We start from the raw sequence: 27945 nt of genomic DNA on the forward strand, positions 1-27945 counted from the left end.
AGTTTTCCCCAAATGGCAGCACCTGGGGAGAGGCCAAACAGATGGACCAGGGGAAGACAGAGCAACCGGATTCCTGCTGACTTGACAAAACAAAAGTTTTACTGACATTCTTGTCTTTCTTTACAAAAGGATAAGAGGGAAGAGGTTTGCTTTTGGTAGGTTAGGCGGAGAGGGAAAGAGCACGATTGTCCGAAGGTCACCCCACAAGCTGAGGAGCTTACCAGTCTAGATCTCCCTGGCTCAAGCGGACAGTATGCAACGGACCACACTGGCCTTCCGATTCATGTTTGCCCATCGTGCGCAGTGGGGGAATTTGTAGAAAACAGCTCATAGTTTGAATGTGGCGGATGCCAGAGAAGGCTCCTTCGCGCTCTACCCTGAGATGAGTTCCACGTGAAGGGCCTGCTGTTCCTGTTTTGCTGATGGGGCTACCGAGGCTGGAAGGAAAGCCGCTCTGGCCGGAAATGCCTGAAGCTTTGTGCATAACAAATCTGGCCTTTGAGCAGTGGTATGCTCTCTCCTCCCAGCCCTCTCCCCTGCCACATTTTTTTTATTGCAGGAAGACACCACCAGATTAAAACCACTGGCCACAATGGGGAGGTTTCTTGCTGAGTTTTGTTTCATGCTTTTTCTTTAGGAAGTGATAAATCAATAAAAGAGGGCAGGGGGAAGGAGGGAGAGGCAAAGAAACGTCTCTCTGTGTGTGCAGTTGTGTGTGAGCGCATGCATGCGCTTCCCACCCTGTTGTCGTGCTTGCTAATCCGGTTGAACTGAAAGGCTTCCTTTCTCTGCTCCCTGCCATAAAACACACTCCCCTGTGGATAGAAGACGGCCACTCTTTTGGTGCAGAAATGCACTGCTGGACATGTGCCCTGTCCCCCCCTCCCCCCGCACATCAGTTGCAATGTCCCCGTAACTCTCATATTCTGCTTCCCCCGTGGACATTCACAGCTATCCTGTTTTGAGACATCTGGTCAAGCTGCTTGAAAATCATTCATTTTTTGTAAAATTCAAAGACCAAGATCCTGGCCCCATATCTTTGCAAAACTCCGCCAGAAAGAAAGCTAAGCAGCATCTCCTGCAATCTTGGAGTCCTTGAAAGCCAGCATGTTTGTTGTGAGTCGAGTGTCAGGCTCGGATCGGAAAAGCCCTTGGTTCAAATCTTCATTCTGCCACAGAAACTTTGCTGGGTGATCTTTGGGCCATCTGCACACTGTCAGCTGGGGTTGCGCACTTCGCCGTGGTTTGACCACCTCGGCAATCACCAAAGCCTCTCCATGTCGCACTGCTGGCCTCCTACGCTCCGCTTCAGGCTTCGGTGATTGCCAAGGTGGGCGACCCGTGCCGAAGCACACAACCCTACCTGTCAGCTTAACCTACCTTGCAGGGTTGTTGTGAGGGCAAAGTGGAGGTGTGGAGAACGATGGAAGCTGCTTCAGGGGTCCTGCTGGAGAGAAAGGAGGGGGTGGAAATAAAGTGAATTTTAAAAATTAAGTTGGAATTGTGGCAGTTAATGATGACGGCCGTAAGATCTAGATAGGGGGTTCTACAACCTGCCACCACTTCTGGGGGTCCTCCATGGTAAAAAAGTTGAGAAAGGCCGTCTTATGCTCTCAGCCGTTTGACATCCGAGATTTCAGCAGGCATTTCCCACCTCTTCGCCCTCCTGTGGGCTTCGGACTTGGCGCTCGGCAAATGCAAATGGGGAGCCCTGCCAGTGGCCCTTTCTCGAGTGGCTCGCCACAACCCCCCGGCTGACCTCTCCTTCGTTGCCCACTTGCAGGGACCCCCGTGAACCGCATCCCCATCATGGCCAAGCAAGTGCTGGATCTCTATATGCTCTACGTCCTGGTGACCGAGAAGGGCGGCCTGGTGGAGGTGATCAACAAGAAGCTCTGGCGCGAGATCACCAAGGGCCTGAACCTGCCCACCTCCATCACCAGCGCCGCCTTCACCCTCCGCACCCAGTAAGTACCGGAGGCCGGACTGCAGCACTGCGCTGGTCGGAGTGGGCGGGTTGGCCGATGGGGACGGTGTTTCCACTTGGTTGGGGTCTGGTCCTGGGGTATATGCCTATTTCTTTATTTACTCCCATTAAATATAACTGAGCTCTTCCACCAGGCGTTTGGTTGAGGCTAGGGCCAGAAGACCGTGGGCTCCCTCCCCACAGCTGGTGCCATGAGTTTGACATCGAATTACCACCAACAGTGGTCCACAGGCTGTGTGCTGCCGGGACTTCAGGGACAGCGGGAACTAGGGATGTGCAATGCGGCTGCCCAAGCGGCCATTCCTGCCCGCCGCAGCCAGAGCTGCACCGCAGCAGGGGAGGCGCTATTGCGCTGGTCGATGCACACATGCAGGCGCATCACACATCTCTAGTGGGAACCGGGTTTTGATTTGACCTGCCACCATTGATGGGATTTCATGTTGGTAATTGGGATTGGTTTTATCATTTCATTGTTTTTGTTGTGGCACCTGATATGTAACCCACCGCGAGCCAGCATTGCTGAGAGCAGTGGGAAAGAAATAGAAGAATGAATATGAATATGAATATGAATGAATTGATATGAATGAATTAATATTGGAGCTGGGAACCCCAACCTTTTGGGGATAGTGGGCACCTTTGAAGTTCTCCTATTGTGTGGCAGGTGCGGTCCCAAAATGGCCACCCCAAAACAGCTACCACAGGAGGCGAAGGCAGCCACACAATGGCCACCACAGTGAAGATCGCTGTGCGATGGTGGCTGCTGCTGCCAAAGCAACAGCTTTTGAAAAGATCTGTGTAGCCAATCAGAAGCTTTGCTGCGCAAAAGCCCCACCCACTTTCTAACCCCACCCACTTTCTAAAATCATTTGATGAGCATCAAGAAAGGTGTCAACAGGAGCCACACTGGGGACCACTGTATTGGAAACGTGGCAGAACAGCGTGGCTCTTGCAAGGAGTTCTGCTTTATCAGCTAGATCCTTACAGCTGCATCCTTACTTCCTCATCAACGGCAGCCTTGCTGATAGAACACGAATTGACATGAGCTTCATGTCTTTTAATAGCATACAGTTAAATTCCATTGGAATGGGAAAGAAAAGGAATCACATTTGCCGAAGGACCATCTGGTCCAGCATCCTGTTTCAGGTGGGGCATGAAGAGCATGCAGCCCTCCCAGACTTTTATCTCCAGTACCCAGAGGTAGACTGCCTCTGAGAATGGAGGTTCTTTGTCAAAGCACAGGTCTTGAAACTGGAGATATGCAGCCAAGGTTGCAGTTCTATCATATTTTGCTGTATTGTTATTGCTGTTGTCACATGTGTTACCTCATGTTATCTGTACCTGTTTCCTGTTTCCTATTCCACGTAAACCGCCCTGAGCCTTCGGGGGAGGGCGGTATATAAATATAAATAAATAAAATTAAAAAAATTATATTGACAGATCTCAAGTTGAGATCTAATAGTTGGTGAATATGTGTGTTTATTATCTTCATGTTTTTTGCCTGAATTATGTAAGATCAGAGGATTGCTGAGTGCTTGCACTCAAAAGCTCCTGCCTTGAATAAATCTTTGTTGGTCTTAAAGGTGCCACTGGACTCAGATTTTATAGGGGATTGCAGAAAGTACCCCCCTCCCTTCCCAGTGTCTCAACTCCATAACCTCTATTTCCATCATGGATGGTGGTGGGCCAACCCCCCCCCCCTCTCTAAAGTCACCCTTTCCTTTACATCCACCCTAATTGAGACTAAAGTTAATTAGTCTGGAATTCAGAGGACCAGGTGGTGGAAAGGGATGTTGGGGGAAGAGTGGCCAGCTTTTAACTCCTTAACAGCCTGTTTGAAAAACCTAGCTGTGTCAGAAGGAACCTCTGTAGTTCTTTGTCCTGTAGGAGTATTGGGTTGGTATTTCACCCCTCCTTTTTGTTATAAGTAACACTATGTCGCCACCGACAGAACGAAAAACAAGGGGTAACATCCGCTTGGGAACAAGCGTGAAAATGCAAGCCAAATGCAAGCCGCAGTCTTTAAAAAGAAGGAGAGAAGCCCTGGTCTGTGAGGGGCAGCCGGCAGCCTTCAAGAACACAACCACAAGTTACGAACTCCTGGAGAACTCGGAGTCTGTCCAAGCTAACTCTGAGATTATTTATTTATGCGCTTCAGCATTAGGATCTCAAGCCATGAAGTAGGCAGTCCCAAACAAGTGAGACTACATTCAAAGGTCCTGAACAGTTTGCCTCTGTGTCTTATGGTTTTATGGTTTTACTAGAATTTAAGCCCGCTTTAGCCAACATACAGCGGTTGCTAGTGGGCAGTGGGAGGGTGCGAGAGGCACCCCCATCCCCCAACCGGCCTGGGCGCACCCCTCTCCCCAGCCCCCCAGCCTCGGGGCCTGCTCCAAGGCTCGAGGCCCACGCTGAAGCCTGCCCTGGCTGCCCCCCTTCCCCGCCAAGCCCCTGTCTTCAGCACAGTGGGCCTTCAGACGCGGCAGGGCTGCTCCAAACCCTGCGCTGAATCCTCTCCCGGCTGCCCCCCCTCAAGTCCGGGATGTCTGGGATGGGGCAAGGGGCCAATCTGCTGCCTGTCAGAGTAAACAACTTGATGACCCAGGGGTCGGATCCAGTATACGGCGGCTTCCTGTGCCCTGTGACTTGAGCCAGTTGCCGTTGAGAGACCCCCTGCTGCGATAATTTTCAAAAGAGCTGCCGGCCATAGCCTATGGAAAGGCTTGTAGAAGTACTACTGTGGACCTCACTTAAAAATCGTGTCTGAATTCACAGAACCCCCTCGAAGGCAGATGGTATTTTTACCCCACCACACATCGATACTGTTGTCCTCCTGTACGCACAAAGACACATTTCCATACACCAGACATCCGTCGACAATGGCTGAAGTCACCGATCCCAGCCTCTGCCTTGATGCCTTCAGATGCACAACCTCGTGTTGCAAACAGTTAAGGATGAGAGAGTTGAGAATCACATGAATTGCTTGGAGTTAAGACACAGTTGAAAGCTTGAAAATGACAAGTATCCAGACTTAAACTGCTCGTCTCCTGCTCTTGAGCAGGGTTCCTCAAAGCCCTGCTGTCACATGTCTGACATTTCAATTGGGGCTGGCTCTGTTCGGAAGCAAGGAAGCAAGGAAGGGCTTTGAGAAGCCGTGCCGAAGAAGTCCAAGAGGATGAAACGAGTCGTTTAAATCTGGACACGTGTATTTTTCAAGTTTGAGGGGGAGGGGTGAAAGCAGCTGCCTGTTTCACAGTCTCAGAGCATAATGCTGAGCCCCTCTAAATAAATAAAGACTAAAGGTTCTGGTAATTACTTCCAAGGCCATTCAGGGACCACCTCCCTGCCAATGCCCCCCAAAGAGCTCTGCGCTCCACCGCCACCAACCGGCTAAAGGTCCCTGGCCCAAAAGAAATCCGCCTGGCCTCAACCAGGGCCAGATCATTCTCTGTCCGGGCCCCCACCTGGTGGAATGAACTCCCAGAGGAGATCAGGGCCCTGACAGAGCTTAAACAGTTCCGCAGGGCCTGCAAAAAGGAGCTCTTCCGCCAGGCATTTGGTTGAGACCAGGCATAACCAACAGTGACTGAAGAGCCCCTGCTCCCCTCCCTCTCAGAACTCCACCAGAGCGCTCTGGACCTGTTGAGCCATTGCACTGTTGCATTGTTGTGCTGTTATATTGTATTGTTGTGCTGTTACAACCACTGTTGTTAATATTATTGTATGATTATTAGTGCAGATTGTTTCATGTATGGTTCATAAGTTCAATGTAAACCGCCCTGAGCCTCCGAGGAGGGCGGTATATAAATATAATAAATAAATAAATAATCACAGCTGAATTTACTGTTGGTTTGCAAGCTCTCCAGGGGTGTGTCACTTTGGTTGGTTGCTGTCGCCTGCCCCTCAGAGACCATGGCTCCTCTCTTTCTCTGGCTGGCATTTTCACGCTTGTTCCCAAAAGGCCTTCACCCCTTTGTTACTGGGATTCTTTCCACTGGCGGTGGCTCAGTGTCAGTTAGGACATAAAGTTGGGATGGAACAGGAACCCACTGCAAAGAAACCACCTATGACACTGCTTTAAGTAAAGGCTGCATTACTTCTTTTGAAACCTTGCCACACCGTGATCCACATTGCTTTTGAAATTGGCCGTATCCTGTGGCAAGGAGTTCCCTAAGCTATATGCTCTGCCCACCTCTGCCCCCCTTGGCCTCCTTTCTCTGCAAGAATCAGAGTACCTTTATTGGCATAAAGAGTTGACCGAACAAAAACATTAACTTTTTAATGTTCTCTTTTGACTCCTGGCCAAAAGATTGTCTCTTATAATAGCTGACAGGATCAAGGTAACAGTCATGATAGATGTAGTCTCTGTCTTGCTTAACATACTCTTTATCTGATGTTTCTCATCTACACAGTGAGTACTTACCGTATTTGCCGGCGTATGACTGGGCATATAAGAGGACCCCCCAACATTTCCACTCAAAATATAGAGTTTGTGACATTACATTACAGTACTATGGGCCACTATGGGCAGCTATGTCTATCCCAACTGAAGTGCACCCGGCATATAGGACGACCCCCCCACTTGGAGGCATGTTTTTCAGGGGGGGAAAGTAGTCTTATACGCCAGCAAATACTGTAATTTCTTCAAACGGTCAGCTGGCAAGAGTCGCAAATGGACAACTTTGAACATTCTAATAATATGCGGGGTCACGTGCCAGGACTCTGCAGCCCAGGAGGCACAGTTCCGTGGAGAAGGGGCAATTAACCTGTGGTCCTCCAGATGTCCATGGACTACAACTCCCATGAGCCCCTGCCAGCAAACACTGGCAGGGGCTCATGTGATTTGTAATCCATGGACATCTGAAGGACCACAGGTTGACTACCCTTGTCTTGGAGGGAAGAATTTGTTGGAATCAGCCCTGGATTGAGTTAGATGGAAAGATATTCATACGCGCTAACAAATAGGCCCTTTTAAGGGGGTTTACATCCAAAATATGGATACACCGACAGCCTTTCTCTGCAATATGGGGGTACTAATTTGCATCTCTCTCGTGCTCCCTCTCTCTCCCTCTCTCTCTCTCTGCAAGGTATATGAAGTATTTGTACCCCTACGAGTGTGAGAAACGGGGCCTGAGCAATCCCAACGAGCTTCAGGCCGCCATCGACAGCAACCGGCGCGAAGGGCGGCGCCAGGGCTTCTGCGGCTCCATCTTCACCTACTCGCCCAGCGGCGCCTCCGGCATGCTGTCCTCCCCCAAGCTGCAAGTCCCCGCCCTGGGAATGGCCTCAGCCACCAACGGCAGTCCCATCGCCCCCATCCCCAAGATCAAGAAGGGTAACTCTCCAGCGTGGACTTTGGGAGGGCCTTTTGCTCAGGGGGCACAGACTCTGCCCTGAGGGCTGGCTCCGAGGCACTGCGAAATTAAGCAGCATGAACGGGCGCTGCGTAACGTTGCTGGGTTTTCCCTCTTTCCCAGCAGGCTCTCTCGAGCGCCAGTGTGGTGTTGATGTTAGGAGCGGCAGCCTCACATCTGGAGAACTGGGTTTGAGTCCCAACTCCTCCACATGCAGCCAGCCCCGGTTCTCTTAGGGCTGTTCAAATGGAGCAGTTCTCTCAAGAGTTTTCTCAGCCCCACCTACCTCGCAAGGTGTCCATTGTGGGGAGAGGAAGGGAAAGGTGTTTGTCAGCCGCTTTGAGACTCCTTCGCATAGTGAAAAGCGGGGCATAAGAACCCCAGCTCTTCTTAAAGGCCCAGGCAGAAGATGACCAGGGGTGGCCAAACTGTGACTCTCCAGATGTCCCTGGACTGCAGTTAGCATGAACTGCTGGCAGGGGCTCATGGTAATTGTAGTCCTTGGACAACTGGAGAGCCATAGTTTGGCCCCTGCCGGAGAAGCCTACACCGTCTTTGAGGGACCCTGGTTCTGATTCAGTCGAAGGCAGCTTCACATGTTCAAGCAGAATGCAGGATGGAGAGAAAGTTCTGCCGGTCCCCGTGGCCCCAACACCCTGTGGTCCTCTCTGTTCTGAGCTGGGAAGCCCTCGCCTCCTCAGCCTTTCCTCTGATGGAAGGAAGGCCAAGCTGTCTTTCTTTCAGATTGCCCCGCCTGGCTTCTTTTCCAGCTCTGCAAGGTATCCTTTTGTTGACGTGGGCCAACTGGAACCTCACAGAGGTTTTGAAAAGTATCTAATGGATCTGTTTAGCTGACCCCTTTGCACCGGACCTTTTTGCCCTAAAGCAGCTGTGCATTTTTACCCTCACAACCACCCTGCAAAGTAGGCTGGGCTGAGAGAGTACAACACAGCAGGCTTCCATGGCACAAGGGAGGATCCGAACCTGGGCCTCTCATGTACTAGTCAGACACTCTGAACCACTACACCACGCAGACCTCTTTGACTGATGGCAGGCCTCTGTGAGGCCAGCTGCCTTGTTTGTGAGCCTCGTTCTGAAGGCTACCTGGGAAAAAAATTCTCTTTCTTTTGTTGCTGCTTCACTCTGAGCATATCTGCCACAGTCCTGACGTCTTGAGCAGTTCAGAGCTCTCCACCGCCTCTGTAAAACTTGGTTTTGGCCTCCTGCCGGTGGGCGGGTGCATTTCTGTGGCATGGCTCGAGAGGAATTCTTGCCAGCCAAGGAACACTGAGGTGCTTTTCATTATGTGTCCCCAATGATAGCAGGTTAGAAACAGAAATTTGCTTGTTTGTTTTTAATGGCTTTTGGCTAGGATGAAAGCCAGGGCTGTCCTTGGGACGGGGTACAGCACCCAACTGCAGGCTTTCTCAACCAGGGTTTTGTGAAGGCCCTGGAAAGGCTTCCGAAAAGAGTGGGAGTTTTTTTTAATTGGTTAAAGGTTTATTGGATGATATGGCCAAGGATGGGCATGGAGGGGCCCTGGGGTAGGCTTGAACACAGCTGCTTCCCCCAACCATATCCTGCCCCACTTCTGGGGCTTCTCGAAGCCTGGAAGTAAAAAAGCTGCTCAGGCCCCGTGGTGCAGGGAGGCCGGCCCAGTGCCGTGCTCTCACATTCCTTACCATGAGCCTTCTCAAGCAGGAAGGGCTGGGCTGCCCCTGCCTCCTCCCTCCTTCGCTCTCTTAGCACACGTGCTGCCATCTTCCCCTGCCAGCTACCCAGAAGGCAGTTAGTGCTGGCGTGTGCTATCTGGGCAGTGACTCCTGCCGTGCCGCAGCTGAGAGGGGGCACCACAGTGGGTGGGCCTGAAAGCTGAAAGGGAACCCTGATCCTTTCCTTGATTGAGGGTCTCCCCAGGCCTTTCCCCGCACTCTACAAGCCCTCTCCTGGGCAGCCCAGAATAGCCAGAAGCTCAGCAGGATTGGTCCTGGCCAATATTTGGATGGGAGACCGCCAAGGACACACAGGGTTCCTACCCTGAGAACCCTCTGGGGGTACCCTAAGCCTGCTGCAACTTGACAGCAAACGAAAAAGAACTGGTTTTTTTGTACCCCACTTTTTATTACCCAGAAAAATCTTAAAGTGGCTTCCAGTCATCTACCCTCCCCACACCAAATACCATGTGAAGTAGGTGAGGCTGAGAGAACTGTCACTGGCCCAAGGTCACCCAGCTGGCTGCATGTGGAGGTGGAGTGGGGAATCAAACCCAGTTCTCCTTCAGTGGGGCTGAAGTTATCCAGACTTGTTAGGTCATGCCTCTGCTTGCTCTGGTAGGGCAGTTGAAATGCAAATTTTGTGGTAGCCCATCTGGTGACCATGAGAGTGACCCTCCAGTCTGGATTTCCCTACTGCTTGGGTAGGAGATCCTGAGCCCTGCTCCAGATCTAAAAAGGTCAAGGTATCCCCTGTGCAAGCACCGGGTCATGTCTGACCCTTGGGGTGACGCCCTCTAGTGTTTTCATGGCAGACTCAAGATCTACATAGCAAAAAAACCTAAAACCTTTAAAGGACTAATTAAAATAAAATATAGCAGTCTCCATGTGATTCTACAGCTACGAGAGGCTCAGAAGGCAGAATTCCGGAGACAAAAATCAGGCTTCCTTGCCAGCCGGTCTGAGCCCTTTCTCCGCAGAGCACCGGGCTTCTTCAAGCAAGTCTGGCGGGGCCACAGCTGGTGATTCAACCAGCCTGGATGACTTCAGCCCCACTGAAGGAGAACGAAACACTGGACTCACCTGAAGGTTTCTTCTCTTCAGTGGGGCAGAGTCATCCACATGCCGCCCTTGGGAAACATTAAACGTTTTTTCAATCCAAATTGGACACAATCCTAGTGAAGGCAAACAACTGTCAACTTCAATAAATTCCTGACATACTTACCGGCAAGGCAGCAGGGCCTGGAAAGAACTGGAGGGTCAGGCTCCTGGTCACCAGACGGGCTACTGCAACATTTGCATTCCAGTTGCCCTACTGTAGCAAACAGAGCCAGTCTGGATGACTTCGCCCCCACTGACGAGAAGAAACCTTCAGGTGAGTCTGAGGATTCGTCGTCCAGATTAGAGGCCGCCACTCTTGACCACTCCACCAGGCTGGCTCTCTACTAACAGAGGCCCCAGAAGGGATGAGCGGGAAAGCTCCAGTGTGTCCTGTTAAGCACAACGAAGCTTAGGTTTTGAACTTGTAGGTTTTCTGGGGGAGGGGGAGAGACCTCTTCCCAATAAACCTGGAATAATTCGAGGGGCCTTGTACCCTCTGTTCCCTTTTCTCTCCCTCCCCCCGCAGAAGAAGATTCTTCCATCCCGATCACCGTGCCCAGCCGTCTGCCCGTCTCCCTCGCAGGCCACCCTGTGATGGCAGCTCAGGCTGCAGCGGTCCAAGCAGCGGCTGCACAGGCTGCAGTGGCCGCACAGGCCGCCGCGCTGGAGCAACTGCGGGAGAAGCTGGAGGCCGGGGAGCCCCCGGAGAAGAAGATGGCCCTCGTGTCGGACGAGCAGCAGCGGCTGATGCAGCGAGCGATCCAGCAGAACCTCCTGGCCATGACAGCCCAGCTGCCCATGAGCATCCGGATCAATAGCCGAGGGACTCGCTCACCAGGTCAGCCCAAGGGGCAGCCATGCCTCTTCCGCGGGGCAGCAAGCTGAGGTGGGACAGATGCCTGGGCCCCAGGGAGGCAGGGGGTGTTTCACTTAGTGGGGGATCCTTATATGCACAAGGCCCTGGATTCTTTCGACAGCAGTGGGAATCCGGAAGGGTCCATCTCTCTGCCCTGGGCCATTAGGACCAACTGTCTGCCAGGGCAGGCCATGCTGGGCTAACCGTCCCAGAGGTCTGGCTCTAGAAGACAGTTCTGGGCTTGGTTTGCTCGACATCTACAATATTATGTTGTCCATGTATATTTTGTGTTACGGAACAATTAAAAATCGCCCCCTTCCAAAAAAGAAATCCAAATTCCAAATAAAAATAGAATAGAATAGAATAGAATAGAATAGAATAGAATAGAATAGAATAGAATAGAATAGAATAGAATAGAATAGAATCATAGAGTTGGAAGGGGCCATACAGGCCATCTAGTCCAACCCCCTGCTCAACGCAGGATCAGCCCTAAGCATCCTAAAGCATCCAAGAAAAGTGTGTATCCAACCTTTGCTTGAAGACTGCCAGTGAGGGGGAGCTCACCACCTCCTTAGGCAGCCTATTCCACTGCTGAACTACTCTGACTGTGAAAAATCTTTTCCTGATATCTAGCCTATATCGTTGTACTTGAAGTTTAAACCCATTTGAATCACAGAATCATAGTGTTGGAAGGGGCCATACAGGCCATCTAGTCCAACCCCCTGCTCAACGCAGGATCAGCCCTAAGCATCCTAAAGCATCCAAGAAAAGTGTGTATCCAACCTTTGCTTGAAGACTGCCAGTGAGGGGGAGCTCACCACCTCCTTAGGCAGCCTATTCCACTGCTGAACTACTCTGACTGTGAAAAATCTTTTCCTGATATCTAGCCTATATCGTTGTACTTGAAGTTTAAACCCATTTGAATCACAGAATCACAGAATCATAGTGTTGGAAGGGGCCATACAGGCCATCTAGTCCAACCCCCTGTTCAACGCAGGATCAGCCAAAAGCATCCTCAAGCAATGCAGCAATCTGAATCTTTGTTTTTGTCACCCAGGGCCTTGAAGGGTTCTAATGCCTGTGCCTCAGATTCCTAGCTGTGTTCCTGTCCCACTCATTCCATCCTCTGCTCACATACTTCTCAACTGCCATGAGAGCAAGAAACTTAATTGGTTTAAAAAACGGAAGCTGAATTTCTGTGTCCTGCCACTGTTCTCCCCCCCCCCCCCCCGACACACAGGGATGTTTCTTCCAACAGTAGTCATATCTCTATGTAGATGAGTTAGTATGAATATTAGGGAGGGGGATAATTTTGTCAGTGTATTGAAGGATTTTTTTGTTCGCTATTTTGTTTGCCAGAAAACCGCCAAGATTCTGCCACAAACCTGACCCCCAACGGCACCAACAGCATCAGCATGGCTGTTGAGATCAATGGCGTCGTTTATACAGGTAAAGTATTGGCAGAGCTTGAATATGTAGAGAGGGCGAAACACCGGGGGACTTGAAGAATAAAATAGCTTTTTTCATGAAGAGAAGCAACTGTGTTTAGAGGGAGAGACCTAACTAGCTAGCTGTTGTCTGCAGTCTTTCTGTCCAACTGCTGTTCTGGAGACAAGCAGGGAGGAAGTGCATTCAGAATCCAGGAAGTCCCCTGTTGAGCTAATCAGGACACTGGGGGAGATAATTTGAAAATCATCAGGAAGTTCCTTTCCTATCTATGCTAAGTATACATCCCCTTAAATGCCCTCTGCAGGATATTCTTTATATTCTACTCAGTTATGCACACTGCATTTCTAGCATATTCCAACAAAGAGTGTGGGGGGCTGCATCTCCTCTGAATGCTTATGCCCTACCATCTGTTGGGGGAGGGGGAGGGACTTATCGATGCTGGGGAGAAAGTACATTTAGGAACCAAAAAGGTTGAGAAATCTAAAAATTGTTATTAAAGATATACATTAAAATACATGTTCTATTGCACTGTAGCCTACACAGGCCAATCCTTGTCCTTGATCTGGACACTCCAACTGGTACAAAACGCAGCTGCGAGGGTCCTCACTGGCACACCTTGGAGGGCCCACATCCAGCCCGTGCTGAGGCAGCTGCTCTGGTTGCCAGTTGCTGTCCGGATCCGGTTCAAGGTTTTGGTTCTAACCGTCAAGGCTTTACGCGGGTTGGGACCCACATATCTGAGGGACCGCCTTTCGCCTTACGCCCCCCACAGGGCCTTATGCTCTATGGGTGAAAATTTGCTGGCCATTCCTGGCCCCAAGGAAAGCACGCCTGGCCTCAACCAGGGCCGGGGCCTTTTCCTGGTGGAATGAGCTCCTGGCTGAGCTGTGGGCCCTGCAAAAACTTTCAGCATTCTGCAGGGCCTGCAAAATGGAGCTCTTCCACCAGATCTATCACAGAACACTGCGATGCAACGCTGGACGTTGCGCTTTTTTTGCCTGCGGGCGAACTCTGTGGAGTGGAGTGTGTGCCACGTGCCCGGCCTCCTGGATACTTACAACTCGTGTCGCCATCCCCTTGACGTTTTGCTAGTTGGCGATTAGCTCCTTAATGGATTTCCATGGCAGTTTTCATTGCATATCTGAAAGGTTTTCCCTACGGCTGCCACGTAAGATGTCTTCACATCAAAACGTTTTAAAAGTAATTTTTGGAAAAATTTAGTGTTTTTAATGTGTTGTTCATTGGGCTCATTTTTGGTTCCTAGCTTGTTTTGCAGGTTGGCCTTGTTTCTTTCCCTTTTTCACTTTCTCAAGAAAGTGGATGTAGCCAGTTGAGCCACTGTGACCCTAGGCTCAGCAGGCTTGGGGGTTGTGTTCCCAGAGGTCTCCCTCATCCAGCCTGCAGGTGCTGCCCCTTTCTTCCCTTTCTTCCACTGGGGCAACAACTGTTAGTGATGCCTCTGCTTGCAGGGCCATGTGCTCTCGCAACCAGGAAAGTGGGTAAACCTTCCCCGGAGCAAAGGGGTGAGGTTCACTAATCCTCAGTTTGGAAGAAAAATACACAAGGTTTAATACATTTATTGAGACACACACTTATACTCCACTACTCTCCTCAGTGGAGTATCCAAGCTGCTTACATCTTTCTCCTGTCCTCCATATTATCCTCCTAACTCCCTGACTAGTGGGGGCTAATGTGGGTGTTGACCCCTCCTCTGGGGTTAACCAGGACGGCTTGTCTAGTGTCGAAGTCAGAAACCCACGCAACACTGCAAAACAGAAAAGGGGAAAAAAGCCAGGCATCATCTGCGGAGAAAAAAATGCATGACTAGGCAGGTGCATAGGGAGGAAGTACAGGGTGGGAGGGGGGAGTTCTAGCAGGTCCCTGTTTATTCCCTCTCACCAAGAGCTTTTAAAAAGTGGTATTTGCCCCTTGGGGCTTCTCATTGACTGTGCAGATTGAAAGTCATGCCGCCTGCAATATTGAAGTTATCACTGGAGTTGTTGCTAACCTCGTTCCCGGACATTTCTTGTAGGTGGCCCCACCTCCTGCAGCAGCAGTCTGGAGACTGGGTCCGCCTCCTGCAGCAGCCATTTTACGATTGTGCCCACAGGCTCAAAAGGGTTTGGGGCCCCTGTCTCAGAATAACAAGTTTGTTCTTAGATTCAAGTGGGTAGCCGAGTTGGTCTGAAGCAGCACAACGAAACAAAATCAAGAGTCCAGTGGCACCTTTAAGACCAACAGAGGCCTATTCAAGGCCTGAGCTTCCTCGGTCAGTCTGAGGAAGAGTGCATGCAGTCGAAAGCTCAGGCCTTGAATAAATCTTTGTTGGTCTTAATGGTGCCACTGGACTCTGATTAAGTTTGTTTGTAGTCCTCCTGGCATTGGTTGGGGGTCCTTGGCAGGTGTGGCGATTGTCTGGATGTAGAGCAGAAGCATTTCTACAGCTCTTCCCTCTCCCTTTCCAGGTGTGTTGTTTGCGCAGACTCCGGGTGCAGCGTCCTCTTCTGTCAGCAAAGGGAACAGCAGCAGCGGGCAGAGCACCGCCGGCGGGAGCACAGGCGGCCGCAGCAGTGGAGGAGTGATCCCTCCCCCAGCATCTACCTCAACCAACTCCTCTTCGCCTTAAAGCCCGACAAACTTTCTCCTCTCCATCCCGCCAAAGCCTAGGCCCGGGTCAGACAATGCAGCCGCCCCTTCCCTGCTCGCAGTGCTTTTGGGGGTGCAGTGCCTACCTCCCTCCGCTGCCCCCTTGGCACATCCACAAGAAGGAGAGTGGCTTGAACAGGGCACACTAGTGCGACGGTCAGCTTCCGTAGGTCCACAGCCGTGGCCTGTGCAGTTGTGCTCACCTGTTCAGGTTGTCACACACCGAACATCGTGCCCTAATCAAACGCGCCCTCCAGAGAAGTCTGCCATCTCAGGAAGGTGTCCTCCTGCCCCCCCCCCCCCCCGGGCGAATGTCAGCACAGTGAGTAAGGGGCACCATTGTCCGCACCGGGCCACTGGACGAGCACACTTGTTTCCTCTGCAGCTGACACCAAATACAAACCAATCACGACTTTGCTTTTTGCCTGCTGGGGGGAGGGGGGAGGCAGTCAGAGTGGGGCTCAAGTGTCCACCCCCCACTCCTTCCTGTGCTGAGTATTTTTGTGGTAGATGGATATATTGAAGGGCGGGGTGGAAAGGGCGTTTGCCGGGGGGGGGAGGGGAGGGGGACGCCGAGTGTGTCGTTGAACTTCTGAGCCACAAGGTCGATGTGCGGTTTGATGCGACGCGTTGTCAACCCACAACTCTTTTACCTCATGCAAGCCTGAGCTTTGCACACGCTCTCTCTTATTTTAAAAATATACTGGGATATATATTTTTGAATACCTTCGGACGGACACAATCAACTCAGCCGATTTGCGTCGTCATTTTTAAAGCAGATGAAACCCCCCAGCCTCCTTTTACGAATAGATCCTATAATATATGTGTGAGCGCGTGTGTGCGTGTGTGTGTGCGTGTGTGTGCGTGTGTATTACGAACCAACAGAAAAGGATTTGTACCAAGGAGAGGCAGGAGCACATTTTTCACATTAGGCTCATTTGCATAGGGTCCCCGCCCCTCCTCTCTGAAAAACAAACCTCCTTTGAAGGATCTATAGAGCTTTAAAGAGTTTTTCCTTTCTCTTTTTTGTAGATAAATTTTAGAGTTGGAAGGCTGTGCTAAAGGAAGGAAAGAAAACAGACCCGAAACCAAACAAACAAATCTCTGGATTTAGTTTTCATTCGAGGGACAACATTTTCAAAGGCTTTTTTGTTTGCTGACTGGGGGAAGGCCGCCCCCCCCCCCATGTTCTGATTGCATTGTCACAGGGGTGGCCAAACACTGGTTCTCCAGATGTCCATGGACTACAATTCCCATAGGCCCCTGTCAACATGGGTCTCATGGGAATTGTAGTGCACGGACACGTGGAGAGCCAGTGTTTGGCCACCCCTGTGGGCAAGGTGCCCCTCTAGCAGTGGTCGTGCATAGAGGGGGGCAGGGCTGGTGCCACCAACTCCACATTTCGTGGTTATTGGTTTGTAGAGCCTCCCATTTTTCAGAGGGGGCAGAGCATCGTGAGGGGCATCTTGCTAGGCTTTAGTTCTTCACTCCCTTTTTGGTGCTGTCTGTGAACCAGGCGAGCAGGAAGGTAGACTTATCCCCTTGCTAGACAGATGCCCTGAGGCTACTCAGGTGGCTCTGAAGGGCAGCTATCTGGTTTTTTATGGTGTCTCTGCCCTCTCCCTGCAGCCTTCCAAAGCCTAGCTATAAAATGGGCTTGTTTTTCCCCAGAACTTCTGCTCTGGATGCCGGTGGGTCATAGTGTGAAGGAGTCTCTGCAGAACTTCTTCAGGACCAGCCTCGTGGTTGTGCCTCTCCCTCGGATTTCTGCCCCCTGCTTTTCCTTCTCATGGTGGGGAAGAAGAGCCTTCAAGTCTGCCCCCATCCACCACCACCCCCTTTGGGAATTGGTGGGGCGATCACCAGAAGTCAGCAACACTGACGTATTTTAAAGCCAATATGCAGATGGTGGATGGAGGGAAGGAGGGGGCTTTGAGCCAGCCCCCCCCCCCCACACTCACAGGAAAACCACCTGGGGGGGGGGAATGGCCCCTGTGGCATCCAAAGGCGCCATGTCAGAATCAAATGAAAACCCGACCTAATAACACATAACTCAGTCAGACAGGTGATAATTTTTGCTTATTCAGCTCATGCTGTTTGCCCTCCTATTTGGATTATGTTCATTTTTTGGGGTAGGGTGGGGGGCTCAGACTTTGCCTTAACTCTTCTGTCTGTGCCCCAAGGGAGCATCTACTCCAAGGTGCAATCCCGGCTTACACACAGGCCCTTTGGCAACATAGTTTACTACGGCTAGTAACAATTAGAAGGCTTCTGATGCCGGCCTCACCAGACTCCTGTAAGAGGAGTGGGGAGGGAGGCACCATTTTGGGGACTCATTCCTCATCTTCAGAAAGCTGTCAGTGTCTTTAGAAGAACCTTGAGGCAACAACCTGTGTAGATCTTGTATTTTGCCTTGGGGGTGACGACTTCTCTTTCGGCCCGTTCTTGATTTCTGGCTCCAACGGGCTTGGAGACTTGCCGCAGTGCCATCGCCGTCATTCAGCACTGCCGCGCAGGCATCCACGTCTGTTTGCCCTCCGTGGTTTCAGTGAGCTTTTGTTGCGCAGGCAGGATGTCCACGTCTGTCTCGGCTGCCGGGGCGTCTCAGATGCGCACACGGCCCATGCGGGCTCTTTTTGTGCCCGTGCAAGTTCTGCATGGCAACAAAACAGCCTTTCTTTTTTCCAAATAGGGTCAGAAGGAACTTGAAATTTGGCGGTTGCAAGCCAGGTCTGCTCACTCATGCTCGAGTGCAGGCCCGTTCAGCCAGATGAACGGAGCATGCTGGTTCAGCCCAGTTGCACAAATCGCCAGAAACCTGGATTTCAGCTGCAAACCGTTTCTGTCACTCCGAGTGAGTCAAACGCGTTGGTTTCTGAGAACGGCCAGGCTCCAGAGATGACTGCTGTAGGCAGTAGGCCTAATTGGTGGGTCTTTTCTATCTCCAGCAAGCTCTCTAGAGAAAAAGGCAGAGCTGCTCAGGGAAGATCAGCTTTATGACAAGGGCTGGGGGGGGGGGCTTACAAGGTAAAGCAGCTTAGTCCTGCGGGAAATAGTAGGGGGGGGGGCTTGAACCTGGTGGGTGTAATCCTCTTTAGATGGGAAAACCTGTCTGCCTCTTCAGCTTCCATGAATTCGCAGCCTCTCCGTTTTTCACCCACTGTGGATCTAGGATCTGGGAAGACAGAGGAAAGAGAAAAGACTTCTCTGATCTGGGGGGCTGAAAGATGTCTCCCGCTCTGTATTTAGATAACAGCCATCACTTGCAGAGGGGACAAAGAGGCTGTGATCATCATGGGGTCTGCATGTGAGGTGGGGTGGGGGATGCCCAAAGGCGTTCTCCTGACTTCCTCTGAGGTTCTCTGGTGCCACGGAAAAAGCCCCCCCTCCCCCGCCAGCTGGAGGGACCCTGCCATCCTCAAGGGGCCCCCCCTCAAACATCGCAGGAAGCTTTGAGCCAAGTTGCCTTTTGGCCTTTCCTTCACTATCCCTGCACCTCCTTTGTAACTTAATTCCAAATTTCCATGCCTTTTCTTCCCCTGAAATGAGAGAAGTTATCTATCTGAAGGTGTTCACACCTGTCTACCCCACATGTGTCCTTCTCATTCAGTTTTGCTCAAAGGGAACTATTTTTTTTGTGGTACAGTAGGGAATTCCTCCCCAAATTTCACTCTTCTGTATGCAAGTTGGCTGTTCTGTGATAATCTGCAATTGGCCGTCTGACGGTCCCGTTTGTGGAGCACAGTTGAGCACTGAGCCAGCAATATGGTGGGTTATGGAATGGTGGCAGGACCCTCCCTCTCTGAGCCTGGCGTTCTTGGGGGCTGATCTTGGACAGATACCCGGTCTCTACATTTTAAACTGTACAGCATGGCCCCCAGGATTCCACTGGGCCCTTTCATTCACTCTGTGTCTTAAAGGTGCCTTCCGTAGTCAATACGGATTCCCTCCTCGCAGAACAATATAGTTTCATTTGCTGGGAAGTCCAAGTGGGATAGCTTTCACCGCCGGATCCGCTAAAAAAAATCTGGTCCTCTCCCCCCCCCCCCCCGTGTTCTCCCCCTTCACTGGAGAAGGTTCTGGAGCAATCTGTGTTGTGCTAGAGGCTGCATTCCAGGTTTTTAAAAGCAGGTTTTACCATACAAATTTTAGAAATGTCTTTTCAGCATCTAGCCTGAGAATTGGGACTCCCAGCAAGCCAGTCTAGGAATCCTGTTTTGGGTTTTAAGTCTTTAATCTCCTGTTTATTCTCCCAAGCCCCAAATAGATTGTCCCTTGTTTAACTATACGGGTATGTTGGCTCACCTGCAAGAGGCGTGTTTTGACTGTGTTGTTCAGTGCATTAACTAAAGGGTTTAGCCCCCCCCCTCATGCTGGTTCAGCCCTGGGCATGGGCAGTTGGCATTCCCTCCCCCGCAATCCTACCTCTTCCATATTTGTCTGGTCTCCTCTTAGACAGGACCTCTCTTGTTATGGCTTGGCACCAGCTTTGGAAGGGGGGCACCGGCTTTTCTGGCCTCCTCGTGACACACACACAAACATCCCATCGCCACAAAGGCCATCTGCCTTAGCTGCTTTGATGCGTCTGGTCTCTGATAAGCAAGACCCCTGGCCCTTGACTTGCCTCTTTCCCTGTGCTCCAGTAACCTGCTCCTCTCTGCTCTTGATCCTCTCTTTAGCCAACAGCCACAGCTGCTCTCTTGTGCTCTTCTGTTGGGCAAGATGTGTTTTTGAAGAGCGGAAGAGTCTCTCCAGCGCATTCTGGCCAAGGTCCAACCTAGCTGCTACCTCCAACAACCCCCCATGTCTTTTTCCTGCTCTACAAACCAGCTGTGGGGGCTTCATTTCTCTCTTCTTTCTGCCTGGAATACTCTACCATCTGCAGTTGGGAAGGGCACTACCAATGACAAGCTGGCCCACCCCCAAATGATGGCAATTGGGACAAATGTCATTAGTCTACCCTTCTGGGAGGGACAGCGTGGTCCACTCTCATTCTGTGGCTTCCTCGCCTTTTCTGGATTGAGCTGCAGCGTTACCAAGAAATACTCTTCCCGCTCTGCAGGACACTCGTGGTCCTGAGTTAGTAGGGCTTTCCCTTCCGCCAGTCCCTAAGATGCAGCAATTCTCCAGCTCCTTGGCAACTGAGAGGCCCGTTTTTGAGGTCTTTCAAATGATCAGGTATGCCTTTTTTCCAAAAGTAAGAGCACCATGGCCAGGCACGCTGGTCTCGCTTTGACAGGCTTCCTCATGGTCACCCACAAGACGCCTGGTTACCGTCTGTCTCGCTTGCCTATCTTCCTCCCCCTTCTCCCTATTCATAGCTCTCCTTTTTTTAGTGTGCGGGTGGAGAAGACAGATTCTATAGCAAAATTATATATATATACATATATATTATATATAAAAGAGCGTGTATGTCTGGTGTTGTGTGTTTTTGAGCGTGTAAAGTGTGTGTCTATAAGAGATGTGGTATAAAAACTGATTTTTTTTCACACTCTTATTCAGTCCAAACTTGAAGAAGGATTGGATTTTTTCACTCAGGGGAATTGAACCTGCTGTTTGGATCTTGATTGTATTTTGGAAGGGGGAGGGGCGAAGGGAGGGTTGGGGAACAAGGGCATGGTAAGAACACAAATGGGGGGGGGGGTCCTTGCTGTGGCAGTGACTTCCTGGGGAGCTGAACAATAGGGCCATGCAGCTTTTGTTGTTGTTGTTGTTCTAAAAAAGAAATCTGGATTAGGCTTGCACTGTTTCTCGTAAACCCCAAACTGGGCGGGGTGGGGCATGCACAGAAATAGTTAACCTGGGGCCTAGAAGGCTGTTATGCCCATGAAATGCACCAAACCCTACAGGACAATCTGCATTTTCCGAAGGGGCTGATTTGGTGTCTTCGGGGTTACTGGTTGAGGGGAGATTATAGAGCCACTCCCCCTCTCCATTTATTTTCTCTTGATGATAGGGCCGTGCCATGCCATTCTCCTGGGCATGTGCAAAGGGACATCCATGTTACTATGCTTTTCAGAGCTGCTTTGGGGCAGAGGGGCTGGCGTTCTCCCACCCCAGCTTCAAAGCTGCCAGCGTTTCACCCATCATGATTCCAGAAATAATATTTTCCTTTACTACTCTTAGAAGTGTCTTGCCTATGCCATCCAATGAAATCAAACGATGGATTTTTTAAAAAATTCTGTTGGGGGTGGGCCTTGGTTTGTAGTTGGAGTTCTCATTTTAATTCTCATGAGGAAGGGAAGGGAATGACATTAGATGGTAACAAACAAGTGTGTCTTTGCTTCTGTAGAAACACTTTTTTTGGCGGGGGCCCTGATATTTTTTTAGGGGAAGGGAGAACATAAATTTCTCTTTTTTTGCATATCGACTTTAAAAACGTGATTTCGGTTTCTTCGGGTTTCGGTGAGAAACGAATGCGGTGAATATATGCAATCTGTAAAGGTGTGTGTTGGGTTTTTTTTTTTTTTACTCAGGTAATTAAAATATCCTAAAATTTAAACCACATTCTACCTCTGAAAACAGCGAGACCCACCTGGGCTGCCTTTTTTTGTCTAGGGCCGCTGTGGTTGTTGTTGTTGTTTTTTTCTTTGTGTTTTTTTGGAAAAAAGAATTTCACTTTTTTTTCACACAAAAATATTCAGGTATTAAACCTTTGTGACTTAACTGAAATGGGGGGGGGATTTGAAAACACTGAAAAGTTTACATTTTATAACATTATTATACAGATTGTATTTAAACTTCAGAAATATTTAAGACAGCTGTAACCTTGTAAAGTTGAATATTAAAGAGGCAAAAAAAGACATCTTTTAAACAGTGGTGTGTATTTATTTGTTTATTTTATTGGATTCCTTACCTGCAGCTATTGAGAAAATCATCTTGCGGGTTACAATAAAAAAACAAATCCCAGATACAAAAAACATTAAAAGTCGCTAATCAGTATTTAAAAACCACCCCCATATTCCCTCTCACCCCAGCCCCGCACTTCTGGGGAACTCCCAGGGGTGCCGATTGATCTTAAATAGTTCTTAAGTAGATATCTTAATTGTGGGCTGTGAAGGGGCAGTAATATCAAGGCTCTCTCAGCCTCACCCACCCCACAGGGTGTCTGTTGTGCGGAGAGGAAAGGGAAGGCGACTGTAAGCCGCTTTGAGCCTCCTTCAGGGAGAGAAAAGCGGCATATAAGAACCAACTCTTCTTCTAACTGCAAGATGTCATAGTCTTAATATTGCATGGACAGGACAAGATGGCTCTCTTGAAGTACCTGAAAGGTTGACCCTTAGAGGAAGTGGTTCCTGTTGGCAGGAAAGGGTTTAAACTATGTGTAGAACATTATTGACTAGATAGCAGGGTGGGAAATTTCACAGTCAGGCTAGCTCAGCAGTGGAATGGGCTGCCTCAGGAGGTGGGGAGCTCCCCCTCACTGGGAATCTTTAAGCAGCGGCTGGACATCCTTCTCCTGGATGCTTGAGGCTGATCCTGCATTGAGCAGAGGGTGAGACTATGAACCTTTTATTTTTTTAAAAACTATTAATTTCCCCAAAGAGTTTTCCGATAAGATGTGTTGCATTATCCTACCCCCCCCCCACACACACACATGAAGAAATGCAGGCTAAAACTATTTACCATATATACTCACATATAAGCCGACCCACATATAAGCCGAAGCACCTAATTTCACCACAAAATGCTGGAAAACCTTATTGACTCACATAAGCCGAGGCTGGACTTTGGATAGTGGCTTTTCCCCCTCCCCTTCCCTTTTGGGCAGGATCTTTTTTTCCCCTTCCCATCCACCTCCTCCCTCTTTCCCTCTGACTCCTCTTGCCTTTTTATATCCAATCCTTCTTATCCCATTCCCATCTTCTTAGCTGGGTGTTCAGTTACCTCCACTTTCCGTTCCTTCCTCTAGGGGCATTTCCTCCTGCTCTCTGCTCTCCCTCTGAGACAGAGGCTTCAGAGCTTCCTGCAGCAGCAGCCCATGCTAGCCTCGTGCTAACCTCGTTAAGGCAGTGAGAGGGAAGGTGGAGACTGCTCTTCCCTCCCCTCCCACTGCCTTCCCAGGCTTGCTGCGTCTCTTCCTGCCTCTGCTTCTTCAGTTAAGTATACTTGTCTCCCACCCCCACCCTCATGTCTAGTCCGGCAGCTTTTTTTTTAACCCGCATATAAGCCGAGGGAGACTTTTTCAGCTTTAAAAAAGGGCTGAAAAACTTGGCTTATATGCGAGTATATGCCGTAAATATTAAATGGCTCGACGATCCAACATAAAACAGAGGTTTATATTAGATCTCGGCTGTGTGTTTGAAATGTATGATAAAATTCTTATTTTTAGAAATGAGCCTCATCCAAGCTAATTCTGCGTCCCCTCCCTGCAGCCAGAATGGGCACGTGGAGAGGCAATGGGCTTCCTGTCCAGGCTGTCTGGGTTTTGCTCCCTTTGTGGAGTAAATATTTTTGATGAAGCTTGAGGTCATTAATGGGAGGGGCCCTCTGAAACTTCCAGTTTCATTTATTTATTTATCACATGGCATGTGTGTCGTATAGCCAGGAGATCCTAAGATTGTCGCTGCCGGGTAAGAGACATTCAGAGGTGGTTTGCCCTTGCCTACCCCTGCATCACAACCCTGATATTCCACAGAGGTCGCCCTTGCAGGCGCTAGTCAGGCTGAACCTGCTTGGCTTCTGAGGTCGGATGGGATCCCGTCTGCCTGAGCTAGCCAGGTTGCATTTCCAATTTCAGTTTCACTTGTTTTGAACAGAGTGACATCTGGTGGAGAAAGGTGACTTTAGAGGCATGTTTCCAGGGCCGTATTTGATCACACACAAACTGCCCTTTTTCTCTCTGACCACTGCGGCGTCCAACAGGGGCCTCTCAGCAGGTCGACAGCCCACAGGTGAAGCTTTTTCCAACCACTGAGATGCAGTTTAGTAGTCTGTCGCCAACACTTCTGGAGGACAGGAACCTGCATCTCCCCAAAGGCCTTGGCAACATCTTCCAAGTTCAGGGCCATGTTTAGGGGACAAACAGCTGAGGAAAATCCTTCTTGGGTTACATCCCCGATGAGATGAACTGGAGTTCGGTGTGGGCATTGGCCCGGCCAGCCGTGTTGGAGATGCCCACCCTCTGCTTGGAGGCGAAGGGGAAGACCTTCTTGAAAGCCTTCCGGAAATTGGCCCCCATGAAGGCGTAGACCAGGGGGTTCACGCAAGAGTTGGCGTAAGACATGCAGTGAGCCCAGATCTTGACTTTGTAGGTGAAGTAGTTTCGCTGGAAGCCCGGGTCGAAACCCTGGACAAGGATGAGGATCTGCATGGGGCCCCAACAGACGGCAAAGAGGACTATGATGGCCGCAACCATGCGGGAGATCTTGGCTTTCATGGCTTCCGACCGCTCTGCCACCCGTTGGCCCTGCGGGTGGGAAGCAGAGGGAAATGAGTCAGCCTCATAGGATTAGACCGCAGAAGGAAAAGACACAAAATGGCTGCCACAAAAGGGCAGATGCAGGAGGCAGAGCTGGCCTCAAAATGCAAGGATCTCCTCAAAATGGCTGCCACACCTTTTGGTCACGAAGAGAAGATCCTTGCACTGTGCTGGTGGCTGCTGCCAAAGCAATGTTTCCCAAAATCCACACAGCCAATCAGAAACTCGGTTCATTCAATCGCCCTCCCCACCAAAGCGGACACAAGATGGTGAACAACATGTATAAGATCAGTGCTATTAAAAACCACAACACAGCATTTTGAAAACATTTCTAAAACACTTCTAAAAACTGCCAGATCCAAATTTACGTCTCCATGCGTCCTGTTTTGTGAAAAACTAACCCACGGGTCTGTGTTTCTTGCCAGGTTATCCTGCCTGGTGTTGCATTTCCCCCCAACATCTCTTTTAATGGAAATGTAGAGTGGGAAGGGTTTATAAAAGCCATCTAGTCCCACCCCCTGCTCAGTGCAGGATCAGCCTCCAGCATCCAGAATAAGGATCTGTCCAGCTACTGCTTGAAGACTCCCAGTGAGTTGGAGCTACCCACCTTGGGCAGCCCATTCCACTGATGAACTACTCGGACTATGTGCAGGTCTGGAAGCCTCACTTCAAAAAGGACATGGACAAAATTGAACAGGTTCAGTGGAGAGCAACGGGAAGGATCTGGTGCCTGTGGACCAAGCCCTCCGAGGAAAGGCTGAGGGACCTGGGAATGTTCATTCGGGAGAAGAGGAGGCTGAGAGGGGACAGGATTATGCTCTTGAAGTATTTGAAAGCTTGTCCCTTGGAGGAGGGCCGCAGAGGATAGGACCCACAGTAATGGGTTTAAACCGGGGGTCGTCAACCCCCGGGCTTTGGCCCGCTACCGGGCTATTAAGGCCTCGGTGACGGGCCGCCATGCCTGCCTCTCCCCCCCCCCCCGCAGTGAGAAGCTCACCAGGCTGCGAGAGAAGCGGCCGCCAAAGTGCTTCACTCGCAGCCTGGCTAGCTTTTTGCTGTGGGGGGGGGGGAGAGGCAGGCACAGCACAAATGCGCATGCGCAGAGCTCCCGCACATGAACGTTAGCGCCCCCTGGTGGTGAAAAGGCACATGCGCGGCAGCTCTGCGCATGTGCATTTTCACCACCAGGGGCGCTAACGTGCATGCGCGGTGCCCCGGGCTGCCGGCTCTTCGCCACCCCCGGAGGCAGTCCTCAACCTTAAAAAGGGAACCACTAGTTTAAACTATGTGGAGAACAATATCAGGGGGGGGGGCGGAATTCACAGTCCAAGTAGTTCAGTGGTGTCCTACGGATTTGGTGAGCTCTGGGAGTCTTCAAGGAGCGGCTGGACAGATCCTTAGGTCGTTTCCGCCTATCATTCAAAATAGCGTCACATATTCTGATCCCAATCGCGCTATAGTATATCGCGCCTCCTGTCCCCACCTCACCTTCATGCTGTCGTGCCTTTTTCAGCCACCATCTCACGCATCTTCCCCTCCTCAGCTGTGGCTTGAAAAGGCAGAAGGGAGAGCAGTGCGCATCTCCTGGGTCTGTCAGTCACTCTAGCCCAGTGGTCCCCAACCTTTTTTCGGCTGGGGACCGGCAGGGCAACTGCCCCGGCTGAGCAGCGCACATGCGCGGTCCGGCCATGCAGCGCGCATGTGCGCATGCGTGGTGTGGCCCTGATTCCCTCTCCCCGCCGTCCCGCAGTAAGAAGCTACCCGGGCTGCAAGCTTGTGGCCTGGGAAGTTTTTTACTGCGGGGGGGTGGGGGCGGGGAGAGGGAACCGCGGCCCGGCGCCATGGCCTTCGTGGTCCGGCACCGGACCGCAGGTTGGGGACCACTGCTCTAGCCGACAATCCCGTCCAGGCATATCTGGTTGGTAGTTCCCATGATGTCCGAATTTTTTTTAAATTATTACTCATTCATTGCTATGAATACACCAGTTTATATGCATAGCAACAAATGAGTAATATATGCATAGCATTATTAAAAGCTGAAAGCAATGCCTGGCAAGGCACATTTGGCACCACGCAAGACAAACAACAAAAAACAATACAGCAGGGCGAGGGAGGCAGATTCTCACTGCCCAAGGTACCAGCGGCCCTCCCCCCATTCACAGGCAGGGACCCCCAGAGGTCGCTTCTGGGCATCGGAGGTCTGCCAGCCAGCAGGCATACCTGGTAGGTGTGGTCAACCGGCTCCACCATGGGGCGCCCCATCTGGTACAGCATGGCCGTGTAGCAGAGCAGGATGGTCAGGAGGGGCAGGAGATACACCGCCAGGAAGTTGTAGAGGATGAAGGCTTTCTCGTGGGCAACCGATGGAAAAGACTCACTGCAGTATGTCTGCGGGCCAAACCAGTAGCCCTCGGTCAGGCGGTTGTAGATCAGCACTGGGGTGGAGATGACGAAAGACCCTGCAGAGATAGTACCGTGTCTTTTGACCACTCTGGGGGTTGAATCAAAAGCAAGAATTTCTCTCGTGGTTTCTCAGCACTTGGTAGGGTTGCCAGCCTCCAGCTGGTGCCTGGATATGTCCCACCATTTCAGCTGATCTCCAGACAATATGGATCGGATCCCCCTGCACTAGGAAAAGGATACTTTGGAGGTGTTGTATCCTGCTGAGGTCCCACAACTTCCTAAATCCCACCCTCCCTAAGCTCCACCCCCCCCAAGAAATCTCCAGGTTGGCAACCCTGGACCACCTGTCTGCCTACACCAGGGGTAGTCAAACTGCGGCCCTCCAGATGTCCATGGACTACAATTACCAGGAGCCCCCTGCCAGCATTCGCTGGCAGGGGCTTCTGGGAATTGTAGTCCATGGACATCTGGAGGGCCGCAGTTTGACTACCCCTGGCCTACGCCCCTTTGAAGAGCACTCTGCTCTTCAAATACCAACAGGTTGGTTGTCCCCAGCCCGAGGGAAGTCTGCCTGGCCTCGACCAGGGCCAGGGCCTTTTCAGTCCTGGCCCCTCCCTGGTGGAATGAGCTCCCGGAAGATCTCAGGGCCCTGACGGAGATGGCTCAGTTCTTCACGGCCTGCAAGACAGAGCTCTTCCACCAGGCACTCAGTTGAGGCCAGCAGGATATGGACATAGATGTCATGTTGGGACCCTCCTCTAAGCCAAGGCACCCCTCAGCAGTTCAATTGCAAAGTGTACTCATTCATCTTTAAATCTGTAGCCCAGGGGTGGCCAAACCTTTAATTCTGTAGCACCAGGGGTGGCTCTCCAGATGCCCATGGACTACAATGCCACCCCTGCTGTAGCCAGTGCTGCTACTGAGTTGGTTTTAAATTTTATTGTATGGCTTGAATTTTATTGTATGGCTTGAACATCTGGAAACTGTTGTGAGCCACCACGGGCTGGCCACGCCAAGAA

The 27945-nt window shown here is 50.9% G+C and overlaps 2 protein-coding genes across 6 annotated transcripts in view; one reads left to right on the plus strand and one right to left on the minus strand.

The window, feature by feature from the left end:
- The window catches only part of ARID3A (AT-rich interaction domain 3A), an 81135-nt gene extending 59228 nt beyond the window's left edge, over nucleotides 1-21907 (plus strand). For all 5 annotated transcript variants that reach the window (XM_077331657.1, XM_077331656.1, XM_077331658.1 and 2 more), the window contains exons 5-9: nucleotides 1784-1967; nucleotides 7072-7319; nucleotides 10678-10989; nucleotides 12367-12456; nucleotides 14922-21907. In XM_077331657.1, coding sequence (XP_077187772.1) covers nucleotides 1784-1967; nucleotides 7072-7319; nucleotides 10678-10989; nucleotides 12367-12456; nucleotides 14922-15082 — 995 coding nt within the window. In that variant the 3' untranslated portion in view covers nucleotides 15083-21907. The remainder of the gene's footprint in view (nucleotides 1-1783; nucleotides 1968-7071; nucleotides 7320-10677; nucleotides 10990-12366; nucleotides 12457-14921) is intronic.
- A 25-nt stretch (nucleotides 21908-21932) lies between these two features.
- KISS1R (KISS1 receptor) overlaps nucleotides 21933-27945 on the minus strand; it is a 29411-nt gene continuing 23398 nt past the window's right edge. The window contains exons 4-5 of the mRNA XM_077331664.1: nucleotides 26744-26982; nucleotides 21933-24511 (exon numbers count right to left, since the gene is read on the minus strand). Coding sequence (XP_077187779.1) covers nucleotides 24152-24511; nucleotides 26744-26982 — 599 coding nt within the window. The 3' untranslated portion in view covers nucleotides 21933-24151. The remainder of the gene's footprint in view (nucleotides 24512-26743; nucleotides 26983-27945) is intronic.

The sequence above is a fragment of the Paroedura picta genome, chromosome 4 (genome assembly GCF_049243985.1).
Source record: "Paroedura picta isolate Pp20150507F chromosome 4, Ppicta_v3.0, whole genome shotgun sequence".
In the NCBI taxonomy this organism is placed as follows: domain Eukaryota; kingdom Metazoa; phylum Chordata; class Lepidosauria; order Squamata; family Gekkonidae; genus Paroedura; species Paroedura picta.